We start from the raw sequence: 23,637 nt of genomic DNA, 5'->3' as shown, positions 1-23,637 counted from the left end.
TATTTGATCACATATTTCTTTGATGTGTGACTCAATAAAATGCAATTATATATGGATGATTAGCCACCATTGGTTCAAAATTCTTATTTAAATCAATGTATTACTCTCCACGCACATCAGAAATTGGGTGGGTGTATAAAGTTGGTTAAATTTGATTGAAATTAAAATTTGTATGCCTTGGAATCTGCATATTCAAAAAATAATATTGATTGTATACAATAAGGGGTTTTTGAAAGAACTCGCAAGCAACAACATCTCAAGGTAGTCAACGCTAGAGTATGCTTTAGAATGGAAGGAAGACCATCTTAAAAAGGAATTCCACAAAAAAAAAGGGGGCAACAAAGATGTTTGCTAATGGAAATACGAGAAAAGGGAATATGAAGAAATTAGAACACTCTCCCACGTGAAGAGCAACAAATCAATTAAAAAAATTCTTACATAAAACCACCAGCCTTTACTCATGTCATTAGACACCATGGAAACATTACATAATCTGAATGAAGATGAGACATGGCAAAAGTTAAGAACAGAGGTAGGTAACCATGTCCCAGACAGTGTTTGGAGAAGTCCCACGCAAGCAAAGAAGAGCATGGCTGAATGCCAAAGAAAAGCATGCCCATGTCTCAAACCAGATGCAAGCTCTCAAAGAAAATGGAGAATCGATGGAGTGGCAAATAATTTAGAATGAACAAAGCGATGGAAAATGCAGAATAGAGAAGAGTTTTCTTTTCCAACATATATCCCACATTGCTTATACTAGGAAGCTTTTGAATGTTTAAAGACACCTTTGTGCAAATAGCATAGTGTAAATAAGATAGTGGCCTTTTATAAGGCAAGCTATGCATGGTGTGGGACCTGACCTAGACAACTGGAGGTAATAAATGCATAATTTTGAACAAATATATGCATGTGATGATGTGGCGACAAAGCACCAGATGATGACACATGTCCGCATTGGAGGGTTGCGCATGCCCGCAAAAGAAATTTGCCTAAACGTTAAAAAAAGTGGGAATGTGGGGATGTGCCACATGGCAATAGGCCTACCCAATGATGATGTGGTGATGACAAAGTAGGTGCTGTCTGAGCGACGATGTGGCGACTTGGTGGGCCAATCATAAGCTGCCATGTAGCAAAAAGGTCAGTTAAACCTAGTTTGACCCCAAAATCGAGGGGTGAGGGAAAATAAAATAAAATATTTTAAATTGTCATTCTAAATTTTTTTTCCAAAAAGGGTAAGGAGAAATTTGGAAAATGATAAAAAATATTATTTTTTATTATTTCTTCAAAATGTACGTATAAGCAAAGCTTTTAAAATTAAAAGGGCATTTGTTCTAAAGTTTAAACTTTAGATATTTTAAATTTTTGAAAAATAAGAAGTGTAGATCAGACACTTATAACAAGGGACTATTTTTCAAAATGGTTTTCTGGGGGTTTCTGAGAAGCGAATATAGGCATATTATATATTGCCAGAATCAGGAGAAGATAAACTTTCTAATTCTGAGGTTAGTTTTCACACATGAAGTAGTTTGTTCAAGTTACATGAGGTTTTGTCCTAAATTCCTAATTTGCAACCACATTTAGGTATCGAAGTTCAGTTGTGATTTCTATTAAGGTAATGACCTAAATATGGGTAAAACATGGTAAGAATGCAGTTGGGGTCGATTTTGGTCACCATTATTCAATTTAAACCCAAGTTTTTACCAACATTTCATGATGCAGTTCAAATTTTCGGTGACACAAAAGTTTTCATCATTTCAGCAGAGATATTTTCAAATTAGTTACAGGATGATGATGAAAACCATATTAGATCGATGGGTAGAAAGAAGAGAGAGGTTATTCAGTTGCAGGGGATGGAATTCCAAGTGGACAATGTCATTTTGAGATTAGATCCGGGAATTCATCTTGGTTTATATCTTTCTTTCTTTCATCCATTGTAAGGGTTCCAGTCTTTGGAGAAAAACCATTCACTGGTGTGATACCAGGTTTTAGTTCTAATTTTGATGTGTTCCCATACTGTGACACCACATTCTTCAACAAATTCTTCTAGTATGAACAACATCAGTGAAGATAAATACAAATAGTTCATATCTATTAGGTGTTTTCTATGTTTCGATTGCATGCATATGAATGCATTATTTCAAGGAAATTAATACAAAGAAAACCAAGTTGAGTTTCATCTTGAATCTTGTCTCCTTTATCAGTGATCTTCAATGTTTTATGATCTTTGAACAAAGAGCCTAGGTCATAGTTGCAATCTCTTAAGGTTGTATGTTGTTTCATTGTTGCTTATAACTCAAGGGATTATGTAAATACTTCAGGGAAATCAACAAGGCTGCAAGTTTACTGATGAGGATATCAGGTAAGAATGAGGTTTAGATTGAGCATAGATGTCTATTTACAAGGTGAATGGATAGATTAGATATCTAAAGATACAAATATGTCTTAGGTACCCGTATGTATGTATTTGATTCATAGAATTGCCCAATGGATTAGGCATTGATCAGTTACAGGATCACTTGTTCATGTTGCTGCATATTAGGGGTTTTGTTGAATTCAACATTATTAATCAAATGCTTTCTTCCCCTTTCATGTTGAAGAACTGAAAAGTTCAACCCTCACTCAGCTTACGAATTCATAGATTTGCATTTAGCTACTGTAGATCTGTGTTATTATATGAGTTATTAGGAGATATACAGGGTTCCATCTGCTGTTAATAGGTTCAGATTTATGTTTTAATTGCACTGGTACCATATATCAAAACCTCAAAGTTAACCCGCCTAGGTCTTGTAGAGCCTGAAGTGAAGAAGGGTCAAGCCTTATAGTTGGCCCAAGATTGCAATCGAGTGTATCTGTCATAGGAATTTGCTAGCCTTAGATGCATTAGTTTGGTTTCTTGGTCATTTTCAAAACTGTTAAATCAGGAGCCAACAACTCAGAAGTTGAATTGAACCCATTGCCATTGATTTATTGTGGCCCTCAAAATCACATTTACGCAGAGTTAATATGGAAGCGTGTAAACTGCAAAACTACCTCTTCAAAATGCGTTCGACGATATTGCTTCCCTCATTTATCTATCCTTTTTCAAACAATAAAACCACTAGCAAAATTACTGCTAACCAATAGAAAAGTAGGAAAAAATTTAAAAAATATAAATTAAAGTCATTAAAATGCAAAAAAACCATAACATATGTTTATTTTCCCTATGGTCGGTCACATCTCGAAGGAGGAATATTAGTCTTTATTATATACACGAAAACAATAGTCTCTGCCTTTTAAAAGGGAGGACTAACAAAAACATCATCAACGAATACCAACTTGTGATATGAAAATCAGGATTTAACTGTGTGATTTTGAGTCAAACTCGATGACCCATGTTTCATGAGTAGTGATTCAACATGAATCCATCTCTCATGAGAATAAATGGAACACTTAGCACTCATTGGATCTAGGTGATGCTCACAGGGGTGAAGCACCGAGACTTCTCGGGAGGTCACCCATCCCAGTACTACTCTAGCCTGAGCGCGCTTAACTACGGAGTTTCCTACATAGTTAAACTATGTAGGAAACTATGTAGGAAACTAGGTTGCAAGCTTTGGGTTTAACTATGTAGGAAACTCCGTAGTTAAGCGCGCTCAGGCTGGAGTAGTACTGGGATGGGTGACCTCCCGGGAAGTCCTGGTGCTTCACCCCTGTGAGCATCACCTAGATCCAATGAGTGCTAAGTGTTCCATTTATTCTCATGAGAGATGGATTCATGTTGAATCACTACTCATGAAACTAGATCCAATGAGTGCTAAGTGTTCCATTTATTCTCATGAGAAATGGATTCATGTTGAATCACTACTCATGAAACATGGGTCATCGAGTTTGACTCAAAATCACACAGTTAAATCCTGATATTCCTATCACAATTTGACTAGCTGTGGAAATTATCTCCTACTTATCAAATACCAACTTACTCCAAAGTTTGGGTGTGCGGATGGTATGTTTTCCTCGTATATCACGGTCTAAAAAGAAACTATAAAAAAGTGAAGGTAAAAAAGCGGAAGACGGAAAAACGCAAATAAAAAATGGATGGAAAGAAATGAACATGTGCCGAGGTTCACTCAACTTGTTAAGCGAGGAGAGCGAAGGGAACTGAGTTTTCAAATTTGATTCTCTGCTGACAACGGCCTCAAAAATGAAAAATTATATAAGCGCAGGCGTCTGTCTTGAATTACGATAAACCATGGCTTCTTTTCGAGCAGCCGTGGAACCCACATTGCTTCCTCTCAACGCAGAAATGACCGCTTTCTACACGTTTTTCTCAGTTCATGTACACAAATCCAGTTTACTTCTCACTCATTTGGAATTAGGGGTTTTCCTCGGAATAATCTTGAACTTTGTTGGTTTTATTTCAGGGCCGTGAGTTTTCTTTCAATATTGTGAATGTGCCTCAATCTTCTCAAGGGCAGAAAGTTTCCTTAAAAAATGCCAAGTTAGAGGGAGATTCGGAACTCAGAAGCTTACTTGCAGGGCTAGAGCCCTTGGTTCAGCAGGTACGTTTTTAATCAATGCTTTAAAATTATGTTAGATTAGTCCGAGTCTTCACATTTTTAATCGCAAGCACATGTTAAAGCTTATCTAGTTATGAAGAGAGTATCACCCTTTGTCGATTATAAGTAACAATTGCCAAAAGAAAAAAATGAAAAGAACTCTGCTAATTAATAAACCATGTTTTCTTATGTTTTTTCGTGGTACAAATGAAACCCTTAAACTAAATTCTAGTTCATCCGAGGGCAGAAATTTGACTAAACAAACTAATTATGCTATATCATGTTTATGATTTGTTAATTTCTTTTCCCAAGAAAAACATCAACTCTAAGCAAATTGACATACCTAAAATTATTGCAAAAGCAGAAGTTAATTAACTTTCTTTTCATCCACCACATATGTTTTCTTTTTCTGTCATTCTCCTCTGTTTCGATCCAATCATGACAACCTTAATTGCCTTTGCGAGAAAAGAATGACTATTAACCATCTTGGCCAACTTTTCTACTCCCCAATCAGAGTTATACCTTCGTATTTCCTGTTCTCTTGATATGTTGGTTTGAGATCGTGGAATTCTTTGATCTGATGTTAATTTACCAAATTATTTATTTGCCAACCATTGTACTAATCCTTTTGATCGTTTCAAATCTCAATAATTAACCTTGAGTTCCCTTCCATCCAAAGTTTTCGCCATCCATTTTATTTACCAAACAAGCCTCCGACTTATAATTTGGTCAGTGCTACTAACGGTGGTGTTTGTATTCTATGCAAGCCTCTACAACTTCCATGTAGGCTCTTCTGGTATTCATGAGAAATTAAAACTGATTTAGAGTTAATTCTGCTTGAGGTTAAACTAACGCAACTAGAGATTATGAATATATAGAGCTGATTAGAGATGGTTGGTGTTAATGGGACATGTGATGTCTTGTGATTGAGCTCTCAGTTTTGAATGTCTGAGAAAAATTAAGTTGTAGGCCTTTGTATAACAGTGGTGATCTTCTGTAATTATATATGAGATTATTGTAAGCTACAAGAGAATTTTAAGTGGTAGATGTATCTGTGAGATACATGCATGGTTTTTGTTTTATTCTGAATTGATCATAAAACTTAACGACTGATTGGTTAAAATCTTCTCCATAAGCCAGAGATTATTGTATCGTCTTGGAGAACTAAGTAAAGGATCTATTTTTTGGGATGGCTGGGGTTTTCCCTTGAGTAGGAGGGCTGATGCAGAGATAAACTCAACGGAAGCAAAAACAAAAGGAACCAGCACCAGAAAGAGATAGATAATAGTATTCTTCTAATTAATTCATCAAATTACAGATTTCTTCTTCCCGTAATTTCATATCCAAAAAGTTGACCTAAACCTAAACCTAAAATCTCTATTTATACTTGTTAGGACAGTCTACGAAACATTCTAGATTATTACATAATAGGAAAACTGAACCAAAGAGATCTCTTGCCAAAACGGCTTACAAAATGTTCTAGATCTTGCCAAAACGGCTTACATAATGTTCAAGATCATTACAAAATAGGAAAACCGACCCCACAATGGTTTGGGTACATCACAAGAAAAGATCTCTAGGTGGGTGCTCCTGCACCAAGGGCTTTCCCAGGGTAATAATGGTGTCACTTGTTTGTATGATTTTTTGATTTTTTGTGTATTGCACTCATATTATTTTGGTTCAAAACATAACATGGTATCATAGCGGGTTTAAAGAAAAGATCCAGATTCAGAAATCTTAAGCCTTGAGATATTATATTCATGGAGATGTTCACTTGCATTCATTGTGTGAGATAGTATCCATGGTGCTATGATCATTCTAGGAATGTTGGTCTTGGATTATTGTTCAATTTTGTTAAAGAGATAATTGTGTAGTGACCCATTTCTATGTGCATGTTGAGATCCTTGTTGAGGAAGATTAGACAACAAAGAGATAAGTATTCTATGAGTGTAACTAAATTTTTTGATCATGACTTGTTGTTATAACACTAGGAATAGTGTATGCTTTTAGCATTGATCTGTATATTTCTCTTCATGATAGGTTGACTTTTGTGAATTATCATTAGTCTCTCTTGGTTGTAGGATGGATTGAGAAGCAACAAGATGGTGAGAGATTACATGCAAAGTGATGTAGGCTATAGAAATGAACATGGGAATGCTGCTTGCAGCCATTGGACTGAATTGATGAACTCATTAAAGAGAAAGAACTTATTCAAGTTGTCATTGAAATTAGTTTCTTCGAAGAGGAAGAAATGACATATTTAGTTGCATAAATCAGATTCAGAGAGAGCTTGAGTGGCAGATGTAGATGTAGAATGCCTAGTCTGTACAATATTTACAATTTTATATATATATATATGTATGTATGTATGTATGTATGTAAGTATATGTTGTAGCAAATAAGTTCATACACCACTATGCTAATCTTAAAGCAACTAAGCAAAATACACCACCACATATATTAACGATTTAGTTCGAATGGCATAACAAAATGTCAAAATACACTCCCATATCAATGTTTCAGTTCAAAAGTACTAATGTCAACACTACTAATCAATCATATGTGATCAAATATCATAAAAAATCATCAAACAAATCATCATCATTATGCAATTGCAGATTAGAAGCACAATTAGTACCACTAGCATCAATAGTCTCAGCATAGTGTCAGGATCAACTTCAACATCACTATCTCATGATCACTATCATCAATTACAAGTGCATCAAAGTGGGCTTCCAACTCCGTAGACTCTGGTTCAACATACCAATGTTTTGCCTCCCCTTTTTCGTAAATACTCTCTTTGTGAGTTGTGACCCTCAAGTTTGAATGCACAAAGACCAAGTTATCTGCCTTCTTGGAGTTTAGTCGATTGCATTTATTGAGTGGATCAAGGAGTATGTGTTCCAATGCCTCTCAGACGATGATGAACTAGCAACCTATCAAGATTTACAAATTTGAAATTATAGAGTGAAGAGTTTTGAATATTTATCAACAAGAAATTAGAAATTAGAATCTTAAGATTAAAAAACTTACCTATGGTAAATTTTTGATGGCAATGGGTTGCCAATATTGGTACATTGCCCATGGAAGTACCACCATTTATGAGCATCAACATTGTTATTGTCTTCAAGAGTTTCAAGAACACAATCATTGGTGCTTGTGAAACTCATAGATTCAGATTTCATTGCAGGTTGTAGGTGCTCAAGAAAGAATCTTCGAAGGGCTGCCTTGTACCCTTTAACAACTTCAGGATATCTGTACGGGGCAACTCTAGTGGTACTCTTCTTGAGGACTGATTGGCTATAGAACCTAGGGCTCAATGCAAAGGCAAGTAGATGGAAAGGGGTAGTCATTTTGTTCAATATCTCTACCATGATTACCTATAGCTCCTTGAAGAACTTTTCATTGTGATTTTCTCTCATTTATGATATTTCTAATATCCTCAATAATGGAGTCAATGCCATCATATACCTCACCCAAGCAAGGCCTATCCATGTTAGTGTATCAGATCATGCTCAATATGGGCTTGGTGAACTTCAGAAGGTACTTGTTGTGTGGTTTTCACACCATCGTCCCATTGCAAATGGGGACCCTTTCTTTACATTTTAGCGAGTAGGCATCGTTGTCTTAGGTGGTTTTGGTTGGCAACATTTTTTTTTCAAGTCTCCAAGTCTGATGTGAGTTTGAGTGATTTTTGCTCATCAAGAATTAAAATTTGTCTTGGCTTTGTGTGGACACTTTGGTGCCACTTATTGGAATTTTTATAGTTTGAGTCCTGGTGGAAATTGGAATTTGAGTTTAGGAGAGAAGGGTTTGCATGTTTGATGAAGTTTGTGAGAAAACTCGTCTTGGGGAAATTTTGCATCTTCAAAATTTTCCCTCTTGGGGAGATTTTGCATCTTTAGAATTCTCCCTCTTAGGGAAATTTCACATCTTTGTGGAAATTTCCCTACCTCCCCATTTCTCCCAAAAATCTTAAGACTCCCTCATTTGGCAAAATGAAGTGCAAATGCTTTAGAAGGCCTTTATTTGGTGGCAATTCAAGCATTGCAATATTAGAATGATGAGGGGAAGAAATTGATAAATTTCCAAAGGTTTTTCCTCTTGAAGAAATTTCGCAACTTCAGAATTTTCCCTCAGGGCGAAATTTCACAACTTCGGAATTTTCCATCCTAGGAAAATTTTGCATCTTTAGAAATTTCCCTACCTCCTCATTTCTCCCAAAAATCTCACAACTCAGGCCTTTATTCTGCAGTAACTTAAGCATTGCAATTTTAGAACAATGAGGGGAAGAAATTGATAATTTTCTAAAGGATTTTCCTTCGGGGGAAATTTTGCATCTTTGGAAATTTTCCCACGTTGAGTCTCCCAAGTTTTTCCATCCTCTAAGACATTAGAAGATTGACTTATGGCATATGGGTAACACCATGAACAATAGTAGAGCAAGGAATCACCTAGGAAGGTTCAAATGAGGAAATTTAAGAACATCTTCTTGTGGAAATCAAATTTCCCCAGCCCACTATCATTCTTAGTTAATCGCCCAAACCATCTGATCTTTGCTAATTTTTTTTTTTGGAGAGAAAGTGACAAAAATTTAGAGAAAAAAAAAGGTTTTGGATTGAGATGAGATTAAAATTTGCCTTAACTATGCAAAATGGTTGGTTTTAAATTGGGATGAATTTTGTTCATTATTTGTGAATTTATTTTTAAATTTTTCTCCACAAGCTTAATGCATTTCTCCTTTGTTTTGCAAGGTGAATTCAAGAAGGAGAAGCTAGAGGGCAAGGTGATGATCAAGGCCTCAAAACTTCAAGTGGGTACTACAAGGAGATGGTTCAATCCTGAGGACTCAAGTGAGAAGGAAGGATTCATGGTCAAGCTATCAACCCTCAAACTCAAGTCAAAATCAAGAGGAAATTTAGGAAAGCACAAAGGGTCCAGCTATATTAGGACATATCCAAGGAAAATCAAGAGAGATCAAGTTTACAAGTACACGAAAATGCAAGTGGTTCAAGTCAATTCCATGAGGAAATTTCAAAGGATGGAGGAAGTCACAAATGTTGGGAGATACTCTACAAGCCAAGACTCCAAGCACAAGATAAAGATGATGACGTGGCAATTGTTTGCCTCCTCCAATTAGAAAATTTCAATTTGAAGCACAGATAATGACAACATGCCAAGTGTCCCATTTTCTCATTGGCTATCAAATCATTGTAATTTTCTTATTGGCCCATAAATTGGTGCCTTCATGTAATTGGTTACAAATTGGGCAACCCTGATTAGGGTTTGTGGGAAGAAATCTCGACCGTTGATCTTGAATCGATCTTGGCCCTCCGATGTAATGGGACTACTATAAAAGGCCAATGCCTTCTCATTTGTAATTCATTACAAGAGATTAGAGGAGATTAGCTTAGAGATTGGAGGTAGTAGAGAGCTAGAGTAGAGTAGGATGTCCAAGGGGAAAGACTTGATCAAATTGTTGCTATGATGCTTTCAAAGTAATAAATAGTTCATTATTGGTTCTTCATGATGAATTGCTTGTTATTGCTTTCAAGTGTTGCATGGTTTCCTCAATCTTTCACTTCGAGTAGATTTGTTTTCATGTTGAAGTAGCATAGTTGAATGGAAGATATTGTGGATGTTTTCTTGTTTGATTCTAACAAATCTGGGCAACTAGCCTCTTGTTGATGGTAAGGGTGCCTTGCATGGTAAGTCGATGAAAACACTTAACTTCAACTGATGTTCAATCTTTGGTTTGCATCTAGATGATGGGACTGGAGAGAGGATGTTGATTCGAAAATCATTTGTGTATTCTTTAGAAGCTTGCACTAGGTGGGTGGAGCCGCTGGTGAGATTACTCCTAGTAGAGTCCAAGTCATCCATGCTTCCTTGCATTTATGGTTAGAAGTAGATGTAGGAGTAGTAATAAGTTAAGTTTAAATTGAAGTGAAAAAATTGGAAGATCAAAATCATATTTTCATTGCATGTTGTGATGCCAAATCTTTAGAAGTGCAATAGTTAATATCTATTGGATGAATAGTGTAAGTCCCTTTGTGATAACCAACACATCACATCATAAAACAAAGTGAAGTCCACGATTAAGAAGAAACCTTGAAGTCATTTCACGATCTTACTTTGCAAGCTTAGCATGAGAGATGACCTTATATCGAGAGAGGATTGAGTGTTTAGTGTTTCTCATTGAAACATTAACTATTTGATTCTAAATGTTCTAGTGGAACAAAACTCACATCAACAATACTCAACACGATCCCACCAAGAGTAATCTACGATCAATGCCTTAATGACAACTGCCTAGGCACTATTAGATCTCCACCATATGCTCTAATTAGCACTGATTACTATTCTAGATATTCCCTCTTTAACCTTGACAAGGCATCTCAAAACAATATTGTTGGAGGCAAAGCGGGTCTCAACAACCTATTTTAAGATCAAAACAATGATAAATAAAAAAATTAAAATTGAAAGATTCAAATTTAAATTCAAAAACATAGAAAGTTTACCAAACTAAAATGACTAGATTTCTAAAACATGTTTAAATTTTAGATAGTTGAACTTACCTTCAAGAGCTCCGAATTAGAGAATTGTCTAGATATGGCTTGCATCATATGATGGTTCGTGACAAACACTTGGATATCCTGTGCTTCTTCATACTATTTTTTTATCCACTTAACCTTATCGCCAATTTTTTGCAGCATTAGGTTGAGTGAGTGCACATCACAAGGTGTCCAAAAAATTGTGTTTGTATCGCTCCTCAACCAATAAGTTGACAACCCTATAATTCTTGGCATTGTTGGTTACTATTCGAACAACATTCTCACGACCAACTTACTCAATGGCTTGGATGAGAGTGTTTGCAATGAAAGCACTGTCCTTCTCCTCTCCTTTACAATCCACAACCTTCAAAAACATTGCACGTCTTGTGGACACTGCAACACTCACCAAATGACAATTTCTTGCATCTTTCCATCCATTTGATACTATTGTCACACCTGTTTCGATCCATGAATTATTGATGGGCAGCATCGTAGCCTCTACATGGGCCATCTTGCCATCTAATAGAGTGGTGCGTATCTTCTCTTAACCAGGGCCCTTGAACCCCTTTGGAGCCTCATTAACCGCTCTTACCATGTTGTGCCAATATGGAGAGCGAATGTAACATTGAATGACAATCCATTTGCATACACATCTCGATATGGCTTGATCAACAATGTCTCTAGCTTCATTTTGAAATGATGTTTCCAAGGGTCCCATTGCTCTCTTACTTACACCCTATTGTTGAGGAGAACACAAGAATGGATGACCCTTTGTAGGTGTTTCGTTGGGATTGGTAGTTGAAGTCATAGATGATATTTTTTATTTCTTTGAAGGCCTTCCACTTTGCAATGGATGAGAAGAACTTGCCCTCCTAGTAGCTTCATCTATTTGCTTTTGTTCTTGAATGTATTTGTTCACAATGTGGTTTGGAAGGAGGGTTTTAGGTAGCACTCTGTTAACTCTAGGCTTCCCTATACAAAATTTTATGCCTTTTTGAGTAATGAAGCACAAATGTGCTTTTAGTCTACTAGATTCTTCTTTGCAATGGCTGCAAATCCACTTAACTTCCTCTACCTAGCATTGGTCGAATCATTTCTACATATTTCCATAATGGGGAGCATCTATCTATTTTGAAGCTAGGTTTTTGCCTCTAGAACCACTTGCAGCCATTCTTTGAATCTACAAAGAACAAAACAAAGAATTTGAAAAAATAAAAAATGTCACACAACATGGCACATGGGTTTGAAACAAAATTCTCAAAAGTAAAGATTAAAATTCAAAAGTGAACAGAAAAATCCCTTCCACACAGGCACAACAATTGAAGCCCAATATATTTCTACCAACAGAAGTGTGTAAATTAGGGTGATAATCATGTGCATTTGTACACAAGCAAACATAGATAATATTTGAATTATAACAAATGTATAATGTGCCAAGTGTGTGAAGTATTCAAACTCAAATGTATATACATAGGCAATAAACCAAAAGCTCTATAACAATACATACAGATGGATAGGTATAAATATTTATGCATCTGAAAATACATAAAGCTTCTGCACAGTTCGCTTGCAGTTGCAACCATTAAAGAGAAAGGTAGCATGACATAGTTCTTATATTTTGTTTGCATACACTACCTATTTTTACTATTTTATTGCTTATTATTTGTTGTGTGTCAAGATTCATTGTGTTGTATGCCAATTTTGAGGGATTAAATAATTATGAAGATGAAAGTTCAAATTGTGGATCAATATCCCTAAATATTTTCTAACAATACATAAAAATGGACAGGTATAAATATTTATGCATCTGAAAATACATAAAAATAAAAAAATATAATGTGCCGTTGTGTAAATACATACAAAATCTCTAGAGTTTGCAACGTTCAACTTTCTAGCATCCAAACAGTTTGTTTTGCGTGTCCGGTAAATGTTTCGCAGTTGCGTATTAGGTAATTGCTTTGCATTTTAGCGTTTTATCTTTTCTAAGTTTTTTGCATTTTAGCTTTTAGTGTTTTAAGTTTTAACTTATTCACTGTGGCCCGTTGGTCATTCATTTAGGGCTGACATGGAAAATATAAACAATAAAAAACGTTAAAAAAAAATCCACTAAAGTCCAAATTTAATTTGAACTCGCCCTGCGACAATCAAAGTCGTTCTGAGTTTGATATCAAAAATTGAACGTCACTAAAAATCGTTGCAAATTCGTTTGTGGACCGAATCTGCCACGAATGTTTATTGTTAAGGAATTAGTCCAATTTCGAATTGCATACAATACGAGTCGAGTTTCGAATTTGACTATTATGCAGCAAATATGTTCACTTAGGGGAAAACAAGAAAAGAGATATAGGAGAAAATCAAGGATTATTTGAGTTATACTTGCGATGGCAATTTGTAGCATTTCATACTAGGAGAATAACAATTCCCCATAATTATTATGTATCGTTGTGCTTTTAGATCATATTTAGGAACAATACATCCTTAAACCTCAATACAATACATACTTAAACCTCAATTGCTTAATCCTCTCCTAATCACTAACCCTAATGTGGAGGGTAGAATTACTATGCTTGTTAGAAACAATCTCTAAGAGGCTCCCTCATGATCAAAGCCCGTTTTGGGAATCTTCTCTTTTTTGTGACCGGATTACTCTCCTCTTCACAAACTCCCAATCCTTTTAGTTGTATTAGTTAGTGATTAAAGAGTTAGATAATTATATAGTACTATCATACATAGTTGTTGTGCCTCAAACTATGGGGTTATTGATTTCCAATGATTGAAATACACTATTTATAGTTAATAATACATTTGGTAGTTAACATATTTAAGCTTGATTCCTTACTTCTCTCCTAAACTTGACCCTAGAGAGAGTGTGGATTTACTTGTTGTAGGGTGCTCGAGACCAGTACATTTTTTGGATTAACTCCACCTCTCCCTACACAACACCAACTACCACCTTCCAAAACTATAACAAAGATTAAGGAATATGCTATGAATATATTAGTAACTCATATACTACTAAAAATTACATATATGTTCATAAATAATATATATATTAATTGTACCATTATACACATGATATATATGTTTATATTCAATAACCTATAACCTTGAGAATCCATTGGTAAATAATTGCATATTTATAATCATGAGAAAACGTAGTTCTCTCTATATAATGTATTTATTTCATAATCAATGATACATATTAATTACTTATCTATCAATATATTTGAGTTATTTCAAATATAAACCTACTTCATAACAATATTAATGTATTTCTAAATCTATTATTTCATACACATTATTTTATAACCAGTTATTCCAAAGCTTATTTTGTATCGTTGTTGATATCTAAGTCATGCAAGTCTTATAAATGAATTAACTCAAACAAAGATATATTTACCTTCTTCCATGTGAGATGTCTTTTTTATTGGTTTATTCAATGTTTCTTTTCTTTTAATATTCTCTTTCATTTCCTCCTTGATTTTCCCCTATTTTTCTTTTCTTGATTTCCCCTTAAATAACCCCCTCTCTTGTTATTATTTTGATCCTTTAATTTATCTTTTGTTCTCCTATTGTTTCTGTTGATGTTTGATAGCTAAAGTCAGATAAACTTATATATATATTTATATATGAGATACAATTTATATTTATATGTGTTCTTTATATTGAGATATAAGGTCATTATTATATGAGAAAAAATCCATTAATCAGATAATTAATAATAATACCAAATTTAATCTCATTTATATATATATATCATAGTTCCAAGAATCACGGCGATTCATGTGATTCACGCGATTCGCCGATTCGATTCAAGCCAAATGAATTTTTGTGAATCGGTGAATCAAATCAGCAATAAAGGGTTTATGAAATAAGTTGCTCACTAAATTTCTAGGATTTTGTTTAATTTGCCGATTCGTGGGCGATTCGATTCTGATTCATGGCCGATTCACGATTTGATTCGGCCTTGCCGATTCTGATTCGATTTTGATTCTTGTTACTTTGATATATATATATATATATATATATGAGATTAAATTTGTTATTATTATTAATTATCTGATTAATGGATAGATATGTCCCTTGAAGAGACATGTCTATTCATGGTCTATTCTCTCTCTATATAAATCTAAGAGGATGTTACATTTGGAACACACATACCAACAAATGGCAGTGCTATTACATTTGCCGCGGTCCTTAGAAAAATCAACATGGTATCAGAGCCAGGTTGGAAATGTAGAAAAAATAATATTATAATCAGCAAACAATATCCAAAGATTATGCTAAAATCACAGTATAGGAGAAAGAATAATAAATCAAGAGTTCGAGAGTAGATATCTACATTCAACAAATGTCAAGTACAAGACAAATACTCATTGAGATTTTATATTTCTAAATCTGTAAACAGTCTAGCATTGATTGTCGTAGAAGAAAACTATTGAAATCTTATGCAAGGTTTATATATTGTTTTTTATCAATCCATTTCAACTGTCTCAATCTGTCTTCAAGGATCTGGTCAGATTGTACTTAAAAACACTGAAGAACAATGTTACCCTTCTGCATATTTGTGCACTTTGGTAAGGAGAAGTCACTGAAAAGGTTTATATCATTATCAACCATCTACTGTGCGTAGTAATTTTTGTACAGATAAATGTTTTACACAACAATCACACAAAGGAGTTACACATAATCAGTCACTCCAAGTCATAAATTCCATTGTGAATGTCACAGATCAAATATCTGCTTGTTGATGGCATTTATCTATTCTTGCATGGCCCTGGGTAATGTGGCATTGCTGCTATAATCCTTTAGTACAGGCCATAGTCTTCACATCTCAAGAAATAATGTTTTTATTTATCTTTTGGGTTTGATGAATTTTACATTATTTGATAAGCCCATTCGTGGAGGAAATATTTTATCAAAGGTTTTGTAGAGATGACATTTATTCCATTGAAACAGCACCTAGTTTTTGATAAAAGATTGCAGACGTCTCTGTATAGATTTTCAATGTCAAACTCAAGCATATGTTTAGGTTTAAGAACCTAATAGAAATAATGAAAAGGTAGTGCAGATAGTGCAAACTCTAATGGAAGCAACATATCATACTTGTGAGACTTAAGGCATTAAATGTCCAACTAGCAAACACAAAACAAAGAAAAGATAGGGTCAATAAAATTGGAACAAATATAATTATACACTGAGCAAACCAAGGGAGAATAAACAATAGTGTATGCCAGTGTGGAAAGACCTTTGGGAAGAAGGGGTGTGCCCCTACCACAACATACAGACAACTTTATAAATAAAAACATTGTGAACAACTCAGACTTGACCCACCCATGACGGGCAAAAGAAAGGTGTGATATGCAGAAAAAGTGTGAATGGGAAGAGTATAGAACTGCAAAATATTAAGGAATTCTAAATGTGGGAATGGATCCACTACAAAACTTGGTAAAGTATGTAATGCAGATACCACAGAGATTGTCAGACAGGCAAGTACGCACAAAAGAGTGTGGTACAAGGGGGGACCCATAAATCAAACAAGCGGAGGAGGTATATCTTAGTTTTTTTAATAATATATATATATATATATATATATATATATATATATATATATATATATATGGGTGAATTAATATGTCTAAATACTTTGTTTAATGAATCATTTAACATATGAACTTGAAGAAATAATTAATTTGATTATATACATACACATATGTGTGTGTGTGTGTGTATATATATATATATATATATATATATATATATATAAACATAAACTTTCAAAATTATATTGTGGAATCTTAAAGATATTGATTGATCTTTGGCTATAAATTTTAAAATGGGTTAGGTCTTTGTCAATATGTAAGTATGAAAGGTAAAGATAAGGTATAGTTATATTTTTAACTTCTATACATCAGTTATATAAAATTAAGTATTGTGTTATTTTTTATTGAAAATAAAAAGAGACGTTATAATCATTTATGTTGTTAGTAATAGACACGAGTTAAATTACTAACATTCAAATTAACATTCTTATTTGTATTTCTATACGCACTATAAGAGCTATGTGCCTTGATCTTTTCCTTTGAGAATCTTCTTGCAAGAAAAAGAGGATTGATATCATGTTTAGAGGGAGTCTGATACATTCATCTGAAAGAGCAGATAGAGGATATGTTTCAGTTGATCTTTGAAGATCTCGATCATATCAAATTTAGAGGGAGTATGACATTTCATCAAAGGCAACTTTGATTGAGGAGCTTAGATGACTAGTTTTCAGAGGGAGTTCAATAATCCTTGTGTGTGACTGTATGACCTTAATGAGCCTATCCCCTATGTACATCATGAGGAAGTGATGAGTTCCAAATGATGTCACTTGTATTTGTAGAAGTTACTGTAGGGTGAAAATTTTACAATAACTTGTATTATGAGATCAAACAAGCTGAGTATATGGTTAATGTCTTGCATCTCAACATTCTGGAAGGCCATTACTCAAAGAATACTTGGTGAATATCATTGATATTCTGGGTGGCTAGTACTCTTGATATCAGATGTGATATCAAAACCTTTTGAGTACTTGGTGAATATCATTGATATTCTGGGAGACCAATACTCTTGATATCAGATGTGATATCAAAACCTTTTTGAGTGCTTGGCGAATATCATTGATATTCTGGGAGGCCAATACTCTTGATATAAAACTTTCGCAGCAAGGTCTCTTTCAGTTTGGTGACTTTAAAATTCTTTTTGTTTGCTGTTTTCTATTCTGATTTGTGTATGTACTATCATGTTCTTGTTTGGATAGCTATATGTTTATCATTTATAACCCTATGGCATTGTGGTTTTCATGTTCTTACTTTGTTATCTTGTGCATATTTTTCTGTCTAATGAAATTTTTTTTGTAGGTCTTCACCTTGGGGTGCATGCTTCCTTGGTTCAAAAAGCTACATGCCTCTTCTACAATATCCTTTTGGCATCATGATGAGATTTTTTTTTTTGGTAGATTTCCTGCATAGGCTTTTAGATTCATAAGCCCGCTAAAGTGGGGGTTAAATGTAGAGCCGAAAATTACATATCCTTTTGCAAATTTCACCTATAGTTCTTGTAACCATTTTAGTGCCCTCTTCTAGTATTTGTGCAGGTCCATTTGAGCCCTTGCATCAATCTTTTCCCTCTCAAGATGCTCAAGGTCCTTTCTAGCAAGTACTTAAGCCAATTTTGCATCAACCACATGTTTCTCTTACCACTTGTCATTGTTTTTGGCATGACTTGTCTAGACACTAGCATAACATGCAAACTTTTGTGCACCATGCTTGTGTCTAGTGACATCCTAACGTTCAAATGTCTGTTTTGAGCTTTTTGCTACTTGCCACCTGCTCAGATCAGTTGAAATGACGCAAAATATTCCAAAACAACTTGACAACCTCTTTTTTCCTCCTCTTGTCACTTTTAAAATTCCCTTTTTCACTCCATTTGAGTTCTCTTGAAAGTTCTCTACAATGTCTCTTGAATCCTTTCACAATCTTTCATGCAATGTCTTGCAATCTCATGCTCTCTCTTGCTCATTATAACAATCTCTAACTTGCTACAACAGTCTTCATTGTTCTCTTGGCTTCCTTAAGCCTCTTGCATAATATCTATCTATCTATCTCACTTGTGTCTTCGAGCATCTTGGGTTTTATCACATCTCCTATCTATTAAATCATTTTGTCTATTTATGTTTTCATCTTTCTTTCTATCTGGTTCTATGGAGGTGGAAACATCAAAAAAGGGACTTCATCAAAGCAAGTCTTCAAACAACCCAAAACATTTTTCGTCTTCTATATGTGTGGAAGTTTATTGGAAGCATTCAAATGCACAAGGGTAAAGCAAGTCTTCAAACAACCCAAAACATTTTTCGTCTTCTATATGTGTGGAAGTTTATTGGAAGCATTCAAATGCACAAGGGTTTTCTTATGTTCTATTTATTCCATTTCTATTCATCTTTAGTATTTAATATATTTTGTTATGCTTCTGACTTTTGGGTTTAAGAGTTTAGCTGAGATGTAAAGGTGAGTTTTAACAGTTTCTTAGGCTTTTTTGTTTCATTTTGTGCAAGACTAGATCGCATTGCACGGCCGTCCTTGGCTAAGGCACTCAATTTTGGACCAAGAATTCCATGTCATCTTCACTTTCCATGTTTGTAATCAAAGTCTTCATTTTTTTAATCTATAATTAGACATCATCATTAGTTGTCTAGTTGGAGACATCTTAGCGCATTTCATGTAATTGTCTTATAAGGGAATATAGTTTTCCCCTTAACAGGGTCAGATTTCCTCCATTACAGTAACAGCTCTTTTATTGTCTAAAATCAGTTGCTATGGTCATGCAAGCTCTAAAGACCTAAGTGATGGTGATGCCATCTTTTTTTTTTTTTTGAGGGGTAAACGCTTTGACCTGGAGCTATGAACCAGTGAGGCCACAAACGGGGGACCTCATCCCCATGAGATTTGAACCTTGATGGCAAGGATAACAACACAACAACTTAACCATCACAACATGCCACTATTGGCAATGGTGATGCCATCTTGCTCAAGAATCAATTTGACAAATTTTTATTTTTCTAGATTAGGGACTGTGTTATGCGACTTTTTCTCCAAGAGAAAATAAATATAAAATAATTTTCTAGAATCAAATGGGGAGATAAAAACAAAAGATATTATAATCCTTTGATTTAGAGAAATAATAATAAAGAATATTTATCAAAAGCACTCTTAAAAGAGCTGAGTGATTATAATTAGTTAAAGGTAATTAAAGGTGACCTTTGCAAAAGGGTGTGATGGTTTGGAAATCACTCCTTAAAAGGTTATATAAGTCAATACGTGAAGCTTCAGAAGGGGACGAGATCTCTCATGGGATAAAAGAGAAAGAAATTAGAAGAATTGTACAAGACAGAGGAATAACTACAAATGGCACAAGAGAGGGAATAGTTAGTTCTCTGGCTGGGCATTAGGCATTGAAGAAGGGGCACACAATGCGTGTCCAACTCAGGGTACAACATACACCTGCGAGTGTCATGGCCAGGGCTGTGTTATTTTCATGCTGTGAGGCATGTGTTTCATATCATGAAGGTATGCAAGATTCTGAGAAAGGGCTGTGTCCTCCTGTGAATTCTTCTTGCCCACGAAAAAACCAGTACTAGTAAGTGATCCTTCACTTGTCAAAGTTCTTTGTGCAGATCGAAACATCTCCCTAATTTACATAGATATGTATTAACCCACTTTATGTTGTAGTCATAAATTAATGTTCAGTTGAGATCATTATTACGAAATTTCCTTTCAACAATCATAAAGAATAATTGATTAATATGATCATCGTATAGATATTATATGTTATGTATATGAATATTTAACTAACTCATGAATTAATGTATTCAATAATTTACTTAAAATACACTTTAAATTACATGATTTTATAGTAAAAGAAAATTTGATTATCTTATTTTTTTGTTTAGGTTAAAAGGTCAATTACAGACTGAAATTGTTTTCTTCAATTCTCGATTAGCCTTTGCTCTCGCATCCAATGAATCTCTCCCTGAGCTCTTCTTTTGTTATGTCCCCTGTAGAAAAAATTGAGCCTGAAAAGAATCATGTGCAGAGGAAAACAGAGAACAACCTCAAGAAGATCTAAAAAACTGCAAAAAATGTATTTTTTCATGTGCAGCTAAATGTTTCGAATCACTCAGAAAGCTTAAGCCTTATTTCATAGGTGTGCCATCTCCCAATATCAGTCACTGCCATGCTACAAAAATAGTACATTGCCTTGATGCTTCGTAGTTAATATCAAGTGTTGCAAAAATTCCTAATGGGAAGGAAAATAAATCTCAAGTCCTCCACCTTCATAGCCTAATGCAACAATTCAATTACCTCTTTACAAAAACTACTTTTTCTCAAACACTATTGACATGGGCTGTTGGTAAAAGATGTCTCAGCCTTGCATTACGAAATTTTGATTTTATTATATTTTGTATTCATTTGCTATTTTGTCTTCTTGATGAGAGTTGACACCCGACTTGGAGGCTTATTGAACTTAGTCTTTTCATGAGGAGCTAGGTGTCTTAGTTTGAGGTGGCATGGTTTGACCATGTGTCAGCATCTTGTGGTGTGTGGAAGGTCATCATGGAGGAAGTTATATATGGCAGATTTTATGATGCGCAAGTGCAAGTAAAAGGGAGGTTACATTGGAATCTTGACTAGCATTATGATTGGCTGGTATACTTCTCATGGAGCATCTTGTATGTCTGAATCAAGACAAATTGAGGCGCTCAAGTTTGGATGGTCAAATGTGACACTTCGATATTGTAATATATGATTGGAATACATTGAAAATAACCAAAAGGATTGTTTACCAAGATGTCGGAATTCAGAGTCTTGTTTTGGGTGTCATACATCCTATGATATTGTTAATGTTTTTTGAAGCCATTCATTATTTCCAGAGTGTAAGCTATTTATTAGTGTTTGAAGTTGTTGTTTGTATGGTTGATTTGTCGGTATTTTTTGTTGTTAGTGTTGTCCTGCATTTTGTCACCATAGAATGTTGGTAATAGCACGAAACTTTTTCACGCTAGTTTCGCGTTTCTCTAAGCTTGAATTTGATATTCAATTGCTTAATGTTGATCGATAGATCCATTTCAATTGTATATCAAATCATTTTAATGAAGGCCTTCGTCAAGTCTTTTTCGTTTTGCTTTCTGTCGAGCCTTTGCTTGATTTTTGAAGCCTTCATCATTTGTTCTTTGCTTTTGAGTTTGTGTTTGTTGGTTTTTAGTCCTTTGGTTTTGCTTATGTCATGCCTTTCAGTTTCCTCTTCAATTCAGTCTAACCTAGAATGTAATCGGAGTTGTCAGTCAAAAGATATGGTCATTTTAGTGCCCAAAAAATGGACCTTTTTAGTGCAATAGCATGAATTAAAAATATGATATATTTCAACATGATGTTCACTTTTTGATAAATATAATTTATATTCACTTTTTGTTATGTTTTCAAGTTACTTTAACTTTAAATTTTTAACTTAAAGTGACTATTGTGCACTTTATGTTATAATTTTAAATTGAGTTACTTTTTAATTTTTCACTTAAAGTAATTATATAACTATATAGTTTCAGTTTAATTTTTGGTTTTAAAAAATCAAATGTTTATTTAAATGTTTCTTCTTAAATGATGTTTGTATGTTATACTTCTAAATATGATAAATAAATATTGTTTATGGCCCATTTCATAACATTTTTATAATTTAAGTGAATTAAATGACTTAAAGTCTTTATAAGTGGACATTTTATATGCAATAACATGTAAAATCCATCAAATGTGGACATTTTACATGTTACTGCGTATAAAGTTTACTTTGGTGGACCTTTTTGATGTCATTACATCAAAAGTCTATCATAAGTGGACCTTTTTGATGCTATTGCATCAAAAGTGAAGTTTTCATGCTTTAACATCTAAAAGGTGAGATGCATTTTAAAACATGCTTCCTCCCCCAAAAGGTCCAATTTTGCCTATGAGCATATTTTAAAACATGTAATGGTACCCAAAAAGTGTGATTTTGATGAGATGCACATTTTAAAATATGTCAGTGACCTGAAAAAGGTACATTTTTTTATCAAAAAACATGTTTTAATATATGCAATGACACTCAAAAAGTTCGTTTTTGAAGAAGAACATGTTTTTGCCCTCCAAGAACCCGATTTTGGAGATTGTGAGAGATTTACTTGATGGTTTTGCATGAAATCTTTTCCATTAGGGTTGTTTTTGCTTGGCAATGGATTTTCTAACATAAAAAATGGATTTATCTTGCTAAAAAACAATTTTTCAAATTCCTTCCAAGGGCACGTGTTTGGAAAAATCCTCAAATAAATCCATTTTGAGTGATTTAAATCACATTTTTGCAAAGAAAAGAGGAGTTTTGGCATCTTCAATCATTTGCAATACATTTTGGCTCACATTTTTGCACTTAGAAGCCAAAAACGAATTCATTTCATGCCTTCTATCAATCACGTTTTTTGCTAAAAACGCCCAGAAAATTGAGGTTTTTATCCACTTTTTTGTGTTTCGAAGCCATTTTTTTGCATTTTGATCCATGCATATGCATTTGGGGAAGTCATTTTTGCATTTACAAGTCAAAAATGACTCAAAAACATGCATTTTTTGGGCATGTTTTTGCAAAAACGGCCGAGATTTTTGCATAAAAATGTCATGTTTTTGTTCAAAAACTCAAAAGTCAAAACAATGCATTTCCAACTCATACATTTGGATTGAGAGAGGTCTTTTTTGAGTTTTAATGCATGCTCTTGTCTTTGGAGACCACATTTTTGGCACTTTCATATCAAATTCAACCCTTCATTGCTCATTAACTTTTGGAAAAAGTCAAAAAGTTGTTTGAAAATCCAGATTTGAGGAAAAATTGGTCTTCAAGTCTATAAAACTTGCTATTTTGGCTCTTTAACCTCCAAGTAAGTGGACATTTCCAAACTTGCTCATCAATTCATGCTTATCTTGCTATTTCCATGCATATTA

The 23,637-nt window shown here is 34.3% G+C and overlaps 1 protein-coding gene across 5 annotated transcripts in view; it reads left to right on the top strand.

Annotated features, from left to right (window-relative positions):
• The first annotated feature begins 3,976 nt into the window (after window positions 1-3,976).
• LOC149557892 (zinc ion binding protein) overlaps window positions 3,977-23,637 on the top strand; it is a 188,915-nt gene continuing 169,254 nt past the window's right edge. For 4 of the 5 annotated variants that reach the window (XM_089832350.1, XM_089832349.1, XM_089832346.1 and 1 more), the window contains exons 1-2: window positions 4,050-4,315; window positions 4,401-4,538. In XM_089832350.1, the coding sequence (XP_089688476.1) occupies window positions 4,229-4,315; window positions 4,401-4,538 (225 nt within the window). In that variant the 5' untranslated portion in view covers window positions 4,050-4,228. Of the gene's footprint in view, window positions 4,316-4,400; window positions 4,539-23,637 lie in introns of all 5 variants that reach the window. The other variant, XM_089832348.1, reaches the window with a different exon arrangement.

The sequence above is a fragment of the Cupressus sempervirens genome, chromosome 5 (genome assembly GCF_028749045.1).
Source record: "Cupressus sempervirens isolate cs-2001-9-10 chromosome 5, ASM2874904v1, whole genome shotgun sequence".
In the NCBI taxonomy this organism is placed as follows: domain Eukaryota; kingdom Viridiplantae; phylum Streptophyta; class Pinopsida; order Cupressales; family Cupressaceae; genus Cupressus; species Cupressus sempervirens.
The sequence above is the reverse complement of the archived record's forward strand: the minus strand, read 5'-3'. Positions and strand labels throughout refer to the sequence as shown.